Genomic DNA, 18,326 nt, shown 5'->3' on the forward strand with positions numbered 1-18,326 from the left:
TATTTATGGTTTGAGATCATTAGAATTTTCTTTTTAAAAAAGTATCTTTGTGGTACCCAGTGCAATGACAACTGAAATTCTGCCACCTAACCTTTCCTCTCTTATTTTAAGGCAGTTGATTTCTTTCAAGAGACAGAGAAAGAACATACAAGAAAGTTTTTGTTCTTCCTTCCATTCCTAAAGATGTACACTAGGATTCTGGTTGCCATATGCATTCAAGTCATCTTACAGTAGGAGCATTTATGTTAAAACTCCTAGAAAAGATTTTTCTTTTTCAGGCCCCAACACCAAAATAATTTGACGTATTTGGTCTATCAAGTATACTACTCCATAGTTAATTAACATATCTATGAGAAAGGCAAAATGTTTGCAAAGTTTTTCTTTTAATTTGTTTACTAACTTGATTTTTATAAGAAAAATTTTATAAATTTTCAATTTTGAAAATTTTTGTGAGTTCAATGATACTGAGTTCAAATGTAACTGAGTTCTAATGATACAGACACTTGGTTATCACATGTCTTCGGTTCAAAAGCATTGTTTCTATCTTTCATTCAAACATGATTATTTCTTGCAAGCCAAGCAATTGTCTTAAAGATATGGGAAACACAATCTCCAGAGAAAAATGGTCATACCAACAATATTAACCACTACTATGTGAATCTATGCATTTTTATGCTTCTTACACATTTGTGTTGCTGGTTCCAGGTCATAGTTCCAAAATTAGAGGACCCACTTCCATGAGCAGTGACTGCAAGCACACAAAGTAGGAAGTATGCCTTTATTTCATATCTTTTCAACAAAGCAGCAACCAAGCTACCACCTTTAAAAAATAGTTATGTGGTCATTTGTTTTTTTACTTTTGTTAACACACCACTTAAAGTTTGGGTTCCAAATAAAGGACCAATTTTTTCAGCTCTACTATACATGCAATCTGTGACTTTGTAACAGAATTAAAAATTTCCAGGACATTGTTAATGAGTATTTTCACTACTACCCACTAGCTATTTGCACATTTTATACAAGTGACTGCAGCTGTGAAGATCATAAGCGTTACACATCAAGATGCCTAAAAGAAATGCCAAATTTAAGCTATAATACAATGTAATATTCACTATAAAATCATCCAAACCACATAGAAAAATTGTGAAAATGTTACAGAAATATTACTCTTAAAAGTAGAAAACACTGATCTTCCATTTTTTTACTATGACCTAACATTAGGTGTATATATATATGCTAATGATAAGTCTGTGGACTTGTCAACTCCACTTTCAACACTGTGACTACAGTGTGTCACTAAATAGTAGCCGGTCCTGGTCAAAGTGAAAGCATATAATATAAAATTGGCATTAAAGCATATGTTCTTCTTGCAAGTGCCATTGGTTTTTAACTTTCTTTTTCTTTACGAGAAGCTGCTTCATATTACATATTGGATACAACTGTGGTGATAATCATGAACACTATTCTGGGCAAGCGTGCGCTGACTTTAATAGAAAAGCAAAGCAAAACGAAATTAGTGCTACATTATCCATTTAGTACACTATTGAGAAGTCAGAGGAACCTCACTTAGACAACAGTAGGAAAAATAATAATTCTTAAGCAATTGAAAAGCTACATACACATGTCTAAAAGGTTCCTTCCTGCGGAATAAAATGTTGCCCCACGAACTACTCCTCTCCCAGGGTCATCGTCACAGCCAAGCATTCCCGGAGTACACAACCCGCATGGTTCCAACGGGGTCCCGCCTGGCTCACCAGCATCAGCCCTTCCCGGCCAGCAGAGGCCGGGGACAGCCCTGGTTCGTGCGGCTGCGCCTCGCGGGGGGCGGGGCGGCAGGCCGGTCACGTGGCCGGCGCGCGCTGCCGCCATCTTGCAGGGGCGGAGAAGGAATCAGCCCCCAGGGAGCCGCGGCTAATCGCCATCTGCCCAGCGGACTTTGGCTCGAATGAGCGAGAGGCGCGCGAGACTCGGACTCCTCCTTCCAGACTTAGATGCGCCCTCCCACCCCAGGAGGGGGCCGGGGGCGGAAGGCCGAGGAACCGCGGGGCTGGACTGTAGCGAATCGGGATTTAAATCAGTCCATCCCCACTAGCAGCCTCTGGAATGACAGCCTGGGAGCAACACGATGTTAAAGGCCAGAACACGCCACAGCTGGGAGGCTTGGAGTTTACTCTAACAAGCAGAACCTGCGAGGTCGTAACAATTTAACAAGACGTAAAAGATTTGTTACAGAAACCCCAAACAACTTCTGGAGATACAAGTTCAGCGCACCACCAGTGTTCAGAAAATAGCCTTGGCCGTCAGCTGTAGTACCCGTATCCCCTAAGATTTATTTTCTTCATTTCAACAGACGGCCAGAGTACCGGGCACTTCCTGAGAAGTTACCATGTGCTGAAATTAATGACAGGATACCCACCCTCGCTTTATCCACTCCTCCCAGCACTCACTGGTTGCCAGAAAAAGGCCACACACTGCAGGCAAGATAAAAATCTCATTACACTGGCTTGCAGGCCTCTGTATTTTAGCATTAAATACAAGCCTTTCAATTTTGGTATTAATAGCAAACAAAACTCTTATCAGCTAATTAAAATAAAAATTCGGGTACCGTTTGTAGCTAATTCAATAATACAAGCTGTTCCACTGTAGGACATTTTCATTATACCTAACCATCTAAGGCTATCTTTATTATATGTATATAAATACTATTACGAGAATTTAAAAATAGGTATTTTATGCATCGTTCCCGAGTTAAGACTGTTTTCTCAAAATGTGACGTGGTATATATAGGCTTCTGAATTAGGGTAATTTTTTTTCGTTATTTCAGTGAGTAGGCTGAAAAGTGGAATGGCTTTTATGATCAGTACACTTTGCATGCTAATAAGTGAATCAACATTCAAAGATAATAAAACTCTAGCTCACAAAATGCAGGGCAGTAGCACTACACAACTCGCCTCTTTTTAAAAAGGAGGGGCTTAGCCTAGATTATCTCTAAATCCTTTTAAGCCCCAAATTCTTTGATTCCACAGGTAATGAGTCCACAGAGCCACTAGAGAAAAATAATGCCCGACTTTGGTTACAGAGTATTCGAATGACAGTAGATACATAAATTCAATTAACTTTAAGCAAAGGGGGAGGGGATCCCCTTTCCACCTTATCATCCTAGAGATAATGTCAGTCAAAAGTATGTCATCCAATGCCTCTTAAAAGACTGTGTCCAAGAATATAACTTACTGTACACCTTTCTTCTCCCCTTAAAATGTCACCCTCAAAGACTTTATCGGGCCTTGATCATTATTAAATTGCTTTCATGGCTCTATAAAAATTCATCTTTAAGGTTTCTGGCAAGTGGCTCATATGTATTCCCTTCTACTAGATGCCGGTGTTTAGTAACTTTCAGAAAATTACATTTACTACTATAGTAAAGGCCCAACGAATGTCATCCAACCCAAATCTGTGGGCATGAACATAGCTCGTTAGAGAGCAGGGTAAAGGGACAACCTGAGTTACTGCTTATCTGAGTCAGTTCTCAGGCCTTCGCATCAGATTTCTTTCGTGACTGTAAGTTTCTCTGAGCAGGAGCCAAAAACCCCACATGGCCCGTTTAACCAAAGTCCCTGTGTACAAAACAGGGGCAGCACGCCGGAAGCGCACCTTTAGGACACCTCACCGAGCAGTAAGACAGAGCTTTAAAACGTGTAAACAGAGCAGAGCTCCAGCCAGCAAGAATGGGACGGCACTGGTCCGGGCTAGACTGCAGCGAATAGACAAGCTCCTCCAGGGCTTGGCTGTTCTCAGCACCTAGTGCCCAAGAGACGCCCAAAGCCAATACCGTCCCGAAACCCATCATCCGAGACCGGGCCGCGGGCTGCGAGCCCCATGCAGCCACTCCAGCAAGGAAGGGACTTCTAGAGCCTTCTGTTAATGGCGGGTGTTCATGTGTGCTAAGGTGGGGGCGGGGGGTGGAACTGAGCGGCACCGCGAAGCAAGCCGAGGTTAGTACTACGGGCCGTGAGCCTAAGGGCGGCAGTTTCTAGTCACCTGCGCAGGGGCGAGGATCGGTTAACTCGCGCCCCAGAGCGAGGCCCGGGAGGCGGCGGGTCGGAGACCGCAACCCGAGCCCCGGGAGGGTCCGCGCGCCTTACCTGAGCCCGGGGGCACGCAAAGTTGCACGGCCCCACCTCCGCGTCTTCCGAGCCCCCGCGGAGCGCGGTGCGGAGTCTCTCCAGGTGCTCCCTCAGGGTGACCCGCTGGTGGAAGGAGAACGCCGGGTGCAGCGAAGCCATGGTGAAGAGCAGCAGCAGCTCCTCCTGGGCCCTGAAGCCGAGCCCGCCGCCTGGCCGGGGCTCGGCGCCGCTGCCTTCCGGCCCGGACCCGTCTTTCTCGGCGTCGTCCTCGCCATCGCCGTCCTCGCCGCGTTCGTCCTCGGCGCCGCCCGGCGAGCCGTCGGCCCGTGCCGCGCGAAGGCTCTTGAGCACCGAGTCCACCTGGGGCAGGAGGCGGTGCAGGCGGCCGGCGGCCTCACGGTTCTCCGAGCCCAGCAGCGCCAGGTAGACGATGAGGCGCGAGCGCACGGCGGGCTCTCGGAAGTCGGCCAGCGGCCCCGGGTCCGAGAGGCCGTTGGCCTTGGCCTCCGAGTCGCGCAGGTAGTGGTAGTCCTTGCGTGCCAGGTCCTCGAGGCACGAGCCGAGGAAGCGCAGCTCCAGCGGGTTGCACAGGTCCAGCAGCCCGCACATGAACTCCAGGCGCTGCGCCGAGCCCAGCACCAGCCCGAACCACTCGTACACCCGCTCCTGCTCGCGCAGCGCCGCCGCGGGCCCGCCGCCGCCGGGCATGCCCGCCCCCGCCGCCACTCCGCCAGCAACAGGCGGCCCGAGCCCCCGGGGCGGCGGCGGCGGCGGCGGCGGCTGGGGACCTCGCGGAGGGCCCGCGGGCGGCGGTGGCGGGGCGCGGCAGTCCCGGCGGCGGCGCGGCGGTGCCTTCGCGCCCGGCCGTGCGTCCGCCTCGAGCCCCTCCGCCTCCGGCGGCGGCTCCGCGGGGTGCGTCGGCTTCAGCGGCAGCTTCATCCTCAGCATCCTCGGCTAGGGCGGCGCGGACATGCGAGCGGGGGCGGGCGGGCGGGGCCGAGAGACGGGGCGGGTGCCGAGGCGGCGGCGCGGCCGTCAGGAGTCGGGCCCCTCCATGCCGCCGAGGGAGGGCCGGGGCCGGGGGCGGGTCTCGGCCGGCGAAAGGGGCGGCGGTCGGCCGGCGGGGTCGCTGGCGACGTCGTCCCGGGCCGGAGGCGGGGCGTGCCCGCAGCGGCTCCTCCCCCTGGGCGCCGGGCCGGGTTTGGGGGCCCGGGTGCGGGTGGGCGCAAGCGAGCGAGCGTGTCCTCCTTCCGCCTCCCTCTCTCCCGTCGTCCGCACTGGGCTGGGGCGGCGGCGCCTGAGCGGTTCCCTCGCGAGCCGGCGCGGACCCAGCAGCAAGGAGAGAAGGAGGAGCTGCCGGGTCGGGCGGCGGGCGCCGCGCACCACTCCTCAGCCAATCAGCGCTCCGAGCTGGCGGTTACGTTGCTCTCTCCGCCCCCAGGGGCCGCCCCTCTCCTCAAGGCCACGCCCAACTGCTACCCGGCCGCCCCTCTCACTCTCTGTCTCTCTTTCTTTATGGTTTCCGCGCGGTCCTAAACAGCTCAACGTTTGTAGCAGGGTAGGGGAGACTCGGGCTCTGACGGCGTGGCGGCGGCGGCGGGGTGTGCAGAGCGCGGCGAGCAGCGTGCGGGGCCACGTGAGGTCGCAGGCCGGCTCACCTTTCCCGAACGCCCTGGCCCTCTTTACTACCGCCTCTCCTCTGCAACCGCGCGCCGGCCGCCACCCCGCCTCCTCCTTCGCGGCTGGGCTGTCTTTCCTCGGGATAGGAAGCGTCCGGGAGCGGGAATTCCCCTGAAGTGAGCGCGCTAGCCCAGCACAAGCTCCGCAGACCTCCCCAGCCTCGTCGACTTTCTCAAACGCAGCTATAGTATAATTGCACAAAAACTTTTAAAAGGATCTGTGTGCTTATGCGCATGCTTGCGGATCAGGGGGCTGGGGGTTCCGGTGGGTGGTTCCCTGGGCGCGCCCCCGGCCCGCGGCCCCGCCGAGCGCGGGTTGCGCGGAGCGCGGCGGGAACGCGCCTGCCGGGGTGGGGGCCTCAGAGCGAACCCCACCTGCGAGAATTCCGCGGTTTCCGGACCCAGAGGTGACGCGCAGTGTGGATGCCCCTGACCCAACGGTTGTCTCCGACCTGTAACGCTTTTTGCAAACTATTTCAACGACAGTTTAGGAAAAGCCCCCCAAAGCTTCCATCTTCTGGGAATCATTTCATTTGCTAAATAACGTTTCGAGGCCTAAGATTTTGAATCCCCGTGTCGGTACACTGACTCGAGGAATTTAATAAGCTACCACCCTGACAGGCTTTAAACTTTTTGTTTGAAGATTTTACTACATTTTTAAGGTTGAAAGACCTCCGAAATGTCTCACTAGTTGCTTTTTTCCAGCAATATAGTCCAACTGTTTAAAACCCAGCCGGGTATTTTGAAAGTTAATTTCAAAGGTGGGCTCTAAAATTCTTAACGTTACAAAGTAAGTTCTACTACAACTATGTAGCTGGAACATGTAGAAAAAGAAGTCACATTGTAACTCTGAAAGTGTCAGGACATCTTCAGAAGAGCTACGCTGAGCCGTCTTTGCTCATCTCACAACTTCATGCCTGAAGAAGCTAATTTATGAAGCAGTTTCAGCCGTAAGACAGGGAAAAGCAGAACGCTTTTTAATCCATTTGAGACTGGCAGGTCATTCTTTCCCCCAAATAATTTGCCATTCCCTTATATTCTTTGAGTATAGTTTAAGGAGTGTTATAAACAGCTGGCAGAAAACTTTTTAAGGACTTTTATTAACAAAAGTTAAAGAGCCTGATTAGACCCCAGCCCCCTTTTTGTTGGCAACCCCAGTTGCCCTGGAGTCTTTTGCTTTTTTTTCATCTCCTGTTCCCGCATTTTCTAAAACTTGGGGTGAAGTACTTTAAGCATAACACAAATCTTGCTAGATATTCACAGGTCAATAGCAAGTCACCTGTCTAGATCTGGATATTTTGGCTAGTGAGTAAATGCTTTAGCTCTGAGTTAATTTTTACATGCGACCCAGGCAAAGGTCTTGGCTACAAGAAGCCATTTGGTATGATGAACTCTCCACAAATAACTTGACCCATAAATTTTACATCAGAATTCAGATTTGTAATCAATAATCACTACCTTTGTCCTCCTAGGTTTGGCCAACACGAGAAAACTGTGTTGAAAACTCCTACACATAAATGACATGTACTGTGATTTAATTATTCTGATTCTCATTTGTCAGCTGTACAATTTACTATTATTCCCTCAGTGCAGTGTTTCAGGGCCCTCTTCCCACCCTACAACTCACTAGACCAGGCCTCGATTTTGATCCCATGCTATCATAACTGAGAGACATGACATATTCAGTAAAAGTGATGTCCTGCAGTGCTTCTCAGATAGGCCCAGATGAAAATCCCAGGGTGAAGTGTGGGTGTGTTTAGTTGGGATAAACCACCCAGTTGATTCTAGTAAACTCCCACCTGATCTCCAGTTGAGTCTCTCTAGTGTTTTATACATTCCCTGGATAATCATTTCAGTGGGGTCAGATAGTGTTACTGTGGTAATGGTGGGTGTGTGGTTTGCATCCACATCTTTCATAAAGTGATATATCACATAAAAGACATATTTAAGGGCACAATGCTATGGTCTCTTTACCCTAGATGGTACCTAATGTATATTCAGTTGTTTTACTTGCCTCTTTCACAATGAAAGATGGTATAATTGATATTACTGTTTACAATATATTTATATGCAATCAGAAAACTGGTTTCAAATTAAGATTATATTTGGGATTACCATACTAGCCAGTGATGGAAGAGACTGTTACAGTTTGCACCTCTCCCTTTTTGAAATCAGGTTACTGCAAGAAATTTTACTGAAACCATAATTAAATGGTTCCAGGTAGACTGATGTACTTAGTGATACCAAATCCATAAAAGGGATGCTCAGATACATCTACCTCAGATGATATCCTGAACCAGCCAAACTGATCCATACCAAGAATTATTTCTCATCCTCTCAGTTTCCCCCTAGTTTGTAAGCTGCCGGAATGTGATATACCAGAAACTGAACTGCTTTTAAAAAGGGGAATTTATTAAATAGCAAGTTTATATTCTAGGGTCATGAAAATGTCCAAATTAAGGCAAGGCCATGAAAATATCCAAATTAAGGCACCAAGAAGAAATTACCTTCACTTAAGAAAGACTGATGAAGTTCAGGGTTTCTCTCTCAACTGGAAAAGCACATGGCAAACATGGGACATCTGCAGGCTTTCACTATAGGCTTCTTGTTTCATGATGCTCCCCCAGGGGTGTTTTCCTCCATCTCCAAAGGTCTCTGGCTGCTTGGGCTCTAAAGCTTTTTCCAAATGTTTCCATCTTAAAGGGCTCCAGTAAGCAACCCCACCTTGAATGGGTGGAGATGCATCTCCATGGAAACCATGGAATCAAAAGTTATCACCCATAATTGGTTGGGTCACATCTCCATGGTGCAATCAAAAAAGCTTCCACCCAGCAATGCTGAATAAGGATTAAAGAACTTGGCCTTTCTGGGGTTCATACAATGCAAATCAGCACACACACACACACACACACACACACACACACACACACACACCCATTAATATATAAATAGCTTCAGTGACCATGTTTTATTCAATTTTATATTTTCAGAATGGCACATGGTAGATTAAGAAATGTTTGTTGAATAAACGAATGAATAATGCTCCAGGAACTAAAAGTAACTGTCAGCAGATCCTGGATCACTTGCATCCTTGTTCACATCTAGCAGGGAAGAGAAAACATCTGTATCCCAGCATTGCCAGACTAATCCTGAGATTCACCCTAATTGAATTGGTTTAGGTTACATGCCTATTCCTGATCGGTTGCTGGGGTCAGAGAAATGGAGCCAGCTTCTTCAGAATCATGTGGACCCCCCAAAAGAAATCAGGAGCTACTGGAAAAGAAGACGGAAAACATTGATGCTGGGAAAGCAACCAGTATATGTCTAATGTTATTGTTCTTCTCTAGTTTTGATCATGTAATTTGCTATTGGTATAAAATACCTCAAAAAAATTGTTTATTTAGGCTATGTACAACATTTATCTTGAAAGAGATATTAAATGATAATTTGTCTTTAAATAGTATACTTTAAAAACTGATGTAAACATCTTGCAAACAACACAGTAAATTATTCATTAGTATACAATTTTGGGAAAAAGTATTGCATATCAAAATTTTAAAAGATAATTTTTTTTTCTAACATGGGCAGGCTCCAGTAATTAAACCTGGGTCTCTGGCACAGCAGGCAAGAATTCTGCCAATGAGCCACTGGTGCACCACCCTAAAAGATAATCTTTAAGGTTTTAAAAAGCAGTCTACTTGTGAAGTTTATTTCTATAGCAGAGAAGTTAAGCCTACTTATAGTTATGCCTAAGAGTTACTTCCAGAAAACCTCTTTCATTGCTCAGATGTGACCTCTCTCTATCTAAGCCCAACTCTGTAAGGAAAATCATTACCCTCCCACTATGCAGAACATGACATCCAGGGGTGAAAGTCTCCCTGGCAATGTGGGATATGACTCCCAGAGATGAGCCTGGCCCTGGCACCGTGGTATTGACAATGTCTCCCTGACCAAAAGGGGGAAAAGAAATGTGACAAAATAAGATATCAGTGACTGAGAGAGTTTATATAGAGTCAAGAGGCTATTATGGAGGCTACTCTTATGCAAGCTTCAGCTAGATTTTACTGTTTATTAGGGTTTGCTAACCCCCAACCAAATCTATTTCTGTCAACTCTAAAGAACACCTAGGGTTCTGTCTGAGATTCTACGAAAGTTTCATGCACTGTGATTACTTTCCAGAAACCTACAACCTCTGAACAGGTACCTGGACCAGATAAGTCCTGAAACCTTGAGGGCCCAGCCTCTCCAGAACATTAGCTAGTTCCATCTCCCTACCCCATATTACTGACAGCCCTTTCCAACATGAAAAAGTTAGAATGGGCACAGCCCAAATACCCCTAAATAGTGGGATAGGAAGATCAAAGGTAATGGAGTTATATAGAGAAGGTAGGGTTTAACAAATGAATATGATTGTTGAATCATGAAATTGATGTTTCTTTTGGTCTCCCGTATCTTAGAGAAGCTGGAAGTGGAAACCTTTCAGAAGGAAAAATCTGAGATGATGGTATGGTAGCCTATGACAAATTCTGGGATCTGTCCTGTAACTACTTGTTGAAGAGTGCTTTGAAAACTATTGGTTTTTACTTTCACTGCTTTGTATATATGTTATATTATACAATTTTAAAAAGTTTAAAAAAAGAAGAAAGGGCTGCTCCTACAAGATCAGATTAAAGCATAGCTTTTCTGGAGTACATGGTCATTTCAAACTGGCACAGAAGGAAAGAAAAAAGTCACACTGCAAAGTGGCATACAGATAGGGACTGGGAGGAATTTGTGGCCATCTTCTGATCTTTTGTAGTCTACCACAGAAAGCTTTTCTCTTTTTCTTGGGACTTAAATGAGAAAATGTGTTGCTCATTTGCTGTTGCGGGCTTCCTTTCAACCATTGAGAGTAGCCCAGAGTAAGATTGTGGCTGGAAAGTTGCAGACAAAGGGCCGTGATTATACCAAGTCTTGAACAACCTACCTCTGGACTTCTTGTTGCTTTAAGATAATTCATTTTATGTAATTTTGCTTAAGATAAATAAAACATTCTTTAAGCCATTTGTGTTGGAGTTCTATTTACCTGCTGCCAAAAACATTCTAACTGATACAGTCATATGTAATCTATTCTAGAAGAGATGAAATGTTTTAGGGAATTCAGAAAGGTGAATATGGTTAAAAGCTGCCCTCTCTACTTCTTTTCAGTTTCACTGATATGAATGTAAATGCATTTATTATGTTTTATCATTCTCTTAAGGCCACAACTTGATCAACTGGTAAAATAGCAAACGTATTAGTATTCACATGTGCCTCATATAGAGTATGCTGTAAGTAAATGAGGTTCTAAAGTAAATATCCCCTAGAATATGGAGATGCATCGGGAGAAGATCATTCTCTGTAAGTAAAATTAGTACCCAAGTCTTGGCTTCCAAATATAATTTGCCACTAAGAAGAACTAACGATTCTTGGAAAAATGACCAATTCTGGATGTGGAGACAGGCGGGTGAGTCTGAAAATCCTGTTATGCCAGAAACCAAAGTACTGCTTCAGGAATGAATGGGATATGACAAAAGAACACATGGGCCCACTTGAAGGGGTTCCAACTGGCCGAATTTGGTACAATTTGAGTATCAAGGAGAATAGGAGTACACCATTGAATAAAAAAAAAATCCAAGTCATAGGGATTCTCAAAGAAAAAGGGACAGGGAGGGGGCAGTGAAAGATCTTTACCAAACAATGTCAAATAAGAAATGTAAAATGAAAGAATAAGGGAAGTGTCATTTTGCAACCAAAAGTCATAATCTATTCAGGCGTTTTCACCATTGGGCAAAAAGTTCTCAGGAAATGGAAGAGTCACATGTTCTCAAAGTATCACCTCATTCAGTTACAAAGGCTGAAGGTCACTTTTACATGGCTAGACCTGCTGGACACTACATTAACTTGTGGTCAAAATTAGCATCACCAATAACAGGACAATCTGATATTATGTTCTTCCTCATGCCATGGATGCCACTGGAAGTACACAACATCATTTGTAATATTTTTTCCAAAATGTCCAAACCTAATTTACTCATGAGGAACTAGACAAATCTGGATTATGTGATATTATACAAGACAACTGGTCTGACTCTTCAAATTTATCCATGTCATAGAAACAGAAACAGGCAGGAACTGTTATAGATTAGAGGAAGCTAAAGAAATATGACAACCAAATGCAACTCATGATCCTTGATTGAATCCCAGATTTGGGGGATAATCAGGTGAATTTGAATGTATACTTTTTTATTAGATATTATTGCATCAATGTTAACTTTCTTAGGTGAGATAATGACATGGTTATGTAGACAAGTGTCTTGTTTTCAAGAGGTACATGGTGAAGCATTTAAGGTTGAAATGTTATGAACGCTACAACTTATTTTCAGATGGCTCAGGAAAAGATTTATACAAAGAAATAAAGTAAATGTGGCAAAATATTAATAATTGGCAAATCCATTGAGGGGTATATAGATAAATATGTCACTATTTCATCTTTCTGCTGGTGTGATTTTTTTTCTTCAAAATAAATGAAAAAAATGGAGCTCCTACAATACATACCTATAAGGGAATAAAAATAAATCAATCATGGCTGAAAGATGCACTGACTCAGAAGTAGATTGACAAATGACGGTGTATATATATGATTGAATGTTGTGCTCCTACAAAAAGGAACGAAGTTGTGAGGCATGCAACGATGTGAATGAACCTGTGGGACATTTGGTGAGGCAAAACAAGCCACAAATGAAAGAACAATTATTGTATGGTCACCTTTAGAAAATGCTTATAAGAAAACAGGGGCTTAGATTGTAAATTCTTTTAGCAGATATATTAACTCTGGAGGGGTAATGATTATTTCTGGATTTTGAGAGGTTGTTTTGTATATGTATAACATGGTATTTAGAGATAAGAATGAGGCCAATCAGGTCAGGATTAAGGTAATTCAGAATATGGGGGTAAAGAACATAAAGAAGACTTTGTCTATATTTTAGAACTGAACCTACTCTTTGAGACCAAAGGAATAAAGGTTTATTTTGTCCAGAAGCTAAATTTTCTGTAACACATAATCTAACTCAAACTGGTTGCACAGCTCAGTTGAACAGCTGAAACACAGCGAGCCCAGAATAAGAATGAGGGCCTTTAATCCTGTATAGCTTAATGTAATACCTGGATACCTCCTAGAATATATTAAGCAAATAATCAAAAAGTATTGGCAAAGTCCCTTGAGGAATGGGAGAAAAAATATGGAACCATCAAATTTTACCATCAGGGAATCCCCTATTAAATTTCACCATCAGGAAAATTACCACAGGAATTTTACTGTGTCAGATATTAGGGACGCCCATATCAACAGGTCAAGCCCTTGATCTTGAGAAACTTATGTAGGTAGCGGAAAAGCTTAGCCTACCTATAGGTATGCCTAAGAGTTACTTCTGGAGGACCTCTTTTGTTGCTAAGATGTGGCCTCACTCTCTCTAAGCCCAACCCTGTAAGTGAAACCATTGCCCTCCCCGCTACGTGAGACATGACATCTAGGGTAAAGGGAGATGACTCCCAGGGATGAATCCAGCCCTGGCACCGTGAGATCAACAACTCCATCCTTACTAAAAGGGGGAAAGGAAGTGTAACTGATAAAGTATCAGTGGCTGAGAGAGTTCAAATAGAGCCGAGATACTCTGGAGGTCACTCTTACGCAAGCTTTAGTTAGACATTGCTACCTATCACAACTTGCCAAACCCCAGCCAAAACCATTCCAGCCAATCCTAAAGAACACCTAGGCAATATATAAGATTCCACAAGGGTTGCATGCACTAGGGTAACTTTCCAGAAACCTACAACCTCTGAACAGGTCCCTGGACCAGATAAGTCCTGAAACCTAGAGGACCCAGCCTCTCCAGAACATCAGCTAGTTCCATCTCCCTACCCCATGTTACTGACAGCCCCTTCCAATATGAAAAAGTTCGAATGGGCATAGCCCAAATACCCCTAAAGAGTGGGATAAGAAGATCAAAGGTAATGGAGTTATACAGAGAAGGTAGGGTTTAACAAATGAATATGATTGCTGAATCATTAAATCGATGTTTCTTTTGGTCTCTGTTATCTTAGAGAAGCTGGAAATGGAACCCTGAAATTGTAGAATTGTGACCCATGCCATACTCTGAGGTCTGTTCTACAACTAATTGTTATGCTGTGCTTTGAAATTTATTGCTTTTTTGTATATATGTTATTTTTCACAAAAAAGAAAACAAAGTCAATGTGATGATAAAAAAAAAATATATATGCATTCCTTCTAGCTTCCTATGTTCTGGAGCAGCTAGAAGGAGAAATCTGAGATGATGGTATGGTAGCCTATGATAAACTCTGGGATCTGTCCTGTAACCACTTGTTGAAGAGTACTGTGCTGGTTTGAAAAGCAGTATGCTCCCTAGAAAAGCCATGTTTTGATCAAAATCCCATTTCATAAAGGTGGAGTAGTCCCTATTCAATACTGTATGTTTGAAATTGTAATCAGATCATCTCCCTGGATGATGTGATTTAGTCAAGAGTGGCTGTTAAACTGGATTAGGTGACAACATGTCTCCACCCATTTGGGTGGGTCTTGATTGGTTTATTGGAGTCCTATAAAAGAGGAAACATTTTGGAGAATGAGAGATTCAGAGAGAGCAGAGAATGCTGCAGCACCACAAAGCAGAGAGTCCACCTGCCAGAGACCGTTGGAGATGAAGAAGGAAAATGCCTTCCGGGGAGCTTTATGAAACTGGAAGCCAGGAGAGAAAGCTAGCAGATGACGCCGTGTTCACCATGTGCCCTTCCAGCCGAGAGAAGCCCTGATTGTGTTCACCATGTGCCTTCTCATTTGAGAGAGAAACCCTGAACTTTATCGGCCTTCTTGAACCAAGGTATCTTTCCCTGGATGGATACCTTTGATTGGACATTTCTATAGACTTGTTCTAATTGGGACATTTTTTGGCCTTAGAACTGTGAACTAGCAACTTATTAAATTCCCCTTTTTAAAAGCCATTCCGTTTCTGGTATATTGCATTCCAGCAGCTAGCAAACTAGAGCAAGTACTTTGAAAAACATTGCTTTTGTCTTTTTTTTTTTTGCTTTGTATATATGTTGTATTATGCAATAAAAAAGTTAAAAAAAATAAATAAGGCATAAGAGTCACCCCCAGAGAACCTCTTTATTTGCTCAAATGTGGCCTCTCTCTCTTTAAGCCAACAGGGCAAGCAAACTCACTGCCCTCTCCCTCTAAGTGGGACATGACTCCCAGGAGTGTAAACCTCCCTGGCAACATGGGACATAAATCCTGGGATGAGCTGGGATTCAGCATCAAGGGATTGAGAAAACTTCTCGACCTAAAGGGGGAAGAGAGAAATGAGACAAAATGAAGTGCCAGTGGCTGAAAGATTTCAGAGTCAACAGGCTATCCTAGAGGTTATTCTTATGAATAATATAGATATCCCCTTTTTAGTTTATGGTGTATTGGAGTGGCTAGAGGGAAGTACCAGAAACTGTCTCTGTAGCATGTTTCTTGAAGATGTGTGTATAATGATATAGCCTTAACAATGTGACTGTGTGGATTGTGAAAACATGTGTCTGATGCTTCTTTTGTCTAGGGTATGGACAGATGAGTGAAAAATACGGATAAAAATAAATAATAGGGGAAACAAAGGTTAGGATAGATAAGTGGATTGAAATACTGGTGGCCAATGAGAGGAAAGGGTAAGGGGTATGATATGTATGAGTTTTTTTTTTATTTATTTCTTTTGTTGGAGAGATGCAAATGTTCAAAAAAATGATCGTGCTGATGATGAATACACAACTGTGTGATGATATTGTGAGTCAATGATTGTACACCATGTATGGAATGTTTGTATGTCAAGAATGTTTGGAAAGGCTTGACGACAAAAATATTTTAAAAAATAAATAAATCACAGATATCCAATTTATGAAGGCATTTTACATATTGAAAATTGATTTAATTAGGTTTATAAGTGGGACCAAACAAATCAAAGAAACCCTTAAAACTATATCTAATATAGAACAATAAAATTTGGAAAGGGAATTTAAAAGCTTAATGGAGAACTGTTTTTCTGAATTCACCTCAGTATACTGACATTTCAAAAAACTAGAGTGAAGCTGGTCAGAATCAACTTGTAATGGCTTGTAGAGTCATAAGATGTCCCAAGAGTCAGCTAGTCAATGTGTTATGAAGGAAACCTGGGACTGGGACACAGCCAAGTTCAATCAAGGTCATCCTGGGATGGAAACATGCTAAAGAAGGCTGCAGAATAATCACACTAAGAATCCAGCTATGTGAAATCATGGTACATATTAGGAGGATGGTGTCCCAAGTATAGCATATTATGATTAAATTACCTTAATTAATTTTATTAATTAATCTTATTTCAAAAGATATTTAAGGTACCTGCTTGTAATCTAAAAAAGAGAAACTGGGCAATCTATGCCCTTATGAATATATTCCACACTTTTCAATGTAAAAAGCCCTTATATTTGGTGGACTTAGAATTTTTCATCACTAGAACAACATACTCTGTTGCAATGAAGAGTTAATTCTTCCAGCTTGTCCCTTGCTCTAGTGAAAAATCTCGGAGACCATCTAATTTTCACACTGATTCTGATTCAGAATCAACCCACATTTTGATAGCCAATTCAGTTCCCCAGTGACTTACTGCTGGGAAATAGGAAACCCTGGAGAATGGAGATACATAGTCCACTGGGGTCAAGGAAGGGATATCCTACAATGTAAATAAATACATTGACATTCTGGTTTACCTATCTCTTATAAGTTTAGAGTGGTCACTTTCTCTGAACCTTAGCAATACTGGGTAAACAAATGAGGCCTGTTCCTTGGATCCTGGCCTATATATAGTGACTTGAGCAGCCTGCTCTTCTTGTTATTTGATATCACTTAAATTTATACACCATGTAAACGTCTATAATTATTCAGTCCCAAACAATGCCATTTCAATAGTATTTTTTTGAGAAAAAAAACCTATTTGCAAGAATTTAAAAAAAATCAACTCTGTAAAATTAAAATTTTACTTTTCAACTTTAGAGGACCAGTTACAAACCTTTATATACAGAGGGAAATGAATACTAAATGAACACTAAACCCACATAAGCAACTGCTTTAAGAGCTAATTATTTTTTTAAAGTATTATCTTTAAAACAAAAAAGTATGTTTAAATTATGCCAAAATAAATGGTTCATTTCTTTAGTTAATTAAAAAATGATTCGATTAAAAACCAACAAATTTGTTTATGATGTAGAAAACTGTTTTCACTCTTTCAACTGATTATCATGGCGCTCTATGGCTACAAGCTAAGTAAATATTATCTAAACTAAAAATAGTCTTGTCATATTTGTCTCCTTTAGAGAATATCTAAAAACAGGAATATTCGTCTTACCACCTGATTATACTTGAAATATTCAAGGATTATTATTTTGCTATTAAATCTCAAGCTAAACTTTACTTTTCTTGGGTGCAATATTGATATTTAAGATGTTTCAGCAACATACGTAACTTCTAAAGGCTTACCATCATGTCTCAAGTGTCTCATTACAAAAAAGGCAAGAGAACAGTTTTATTTTATAGACATATAAGCTAAGTCCAGATATTAAGAGTCTAGCTTTGGAGGCCTGTACCTATGCAAGTTCATGGTGTATGTCAGCGCCGTCACTGTGGAGCTACAGAACCATTTCAGTTCTATGGGAGAGCTTTGGTGGAGAAGCCAGCAAGACTTAAAAGTAATTTAAATAATTTGACCAAGAATGTGTCTTTTCCTGAAGCTCTGAAGAGTTTAACTGGTGACTCAGGCAGGCAGCCACAAGGAGATGACTGCATGGTACTAAATTAAGACTCTTCTACACATTACCCAACTCTCAGAAAACCTTCCCCCAAGCACCATTTCTGCTTGCACACCTAGCCTTCTGGCTGCAAGGTCCCAAAAGGTAAGAGAGGAAACCATACGATGGGATCATCCTCTCTTCTGCACCCCCATTTGGGACAGCTCTGGCAATGGTTGTCCCACAACTCACCTTTCTAGCAATTGGTGCCCCTGAACTTGAGCAGTAACCCTAAAAGTTGATGTCCTGCAATGACTGAATGGCTCAAAGGTAGAGGTGTTCAAATGATGTCCATCTCCACGTGATCCTCATTAGCCTGCTGCATGTGCTCTCTGCGCTGATGTGGCTAAGACATCAGCCAGCAGCGAAATGACAGTCGGGAGAAAATAATAATTTCCCCACAGCAAAGTCTAAGACTCTCTGAATAGAGCCACAATATTAATGGCCATTTAATGAGTACTTTATACACACTAGCTCCATTAATCTGCGTAAAAATTTTTCAGAGATATGCTATGTTGTGGATAAGGAAACCAAGGCTGAGCGGTCCCACAATTTTCCCAAGGCTACATGGCTAGGAAGTGACTGAGACATGATTCAAACCCTGGTTGGCCATCCCAAAGCTAAATATTCA

The 18,326-nt window shown here is 43.2% G+C and overlaps 1 protein-coding gene across 2 annotated transcripts in view; it reads right to left on the reverse strand.

The window, feature by feature from the left end:
- The window catches only part of ZCCHC2 (zinc finger CCHC-type containing 2), a 60,709-nt gene extending 55,612 nt beyond the window's left edge, over positions 1-5,097 (reverse strand). The window contains exons 1-2 of one of the 2 annotated variants that reach the window (XM_077135310.1): positions 3,652-4,038; positions 684-748 (exon numbers count right to left, since the gene is read on the reverse strand). In XM_077135310.1, the coding sequence (XP_076991425.1) occupies positions 684-748; positions 3,652-3,847 (261 nt within the window). In that variant the 5' untranslated portion in view covers positions 3,848-4,038. Of the gene's footprint in view, positions 1-683; positions 749-3,651; positions 4,039-4,142 lie in introns of those variants that run through there. The other variant, XM_077135309.1, reaches the window with a different exon arrangement.
- Between the last annotated feature and the right edge of the window lie 13,229 nt (positions 5,098-18,326).

This window comes from Tamandua tetradactyla, chromosome 18 (assembly GCF_023851605.1).
Source record: "Tamandua tetradactyla isolate mTamTet1 chromosome 18, mTamTet1.pri, whole genome shotgun sequence".
Taxonomy (NCBI): domain Eukaryota; kingdom Metazoa; phylum Chordata; class Mammalia; order Pilosa; family Myrmecophagidae; genus Tamandua; species Tamandua tetradactyla.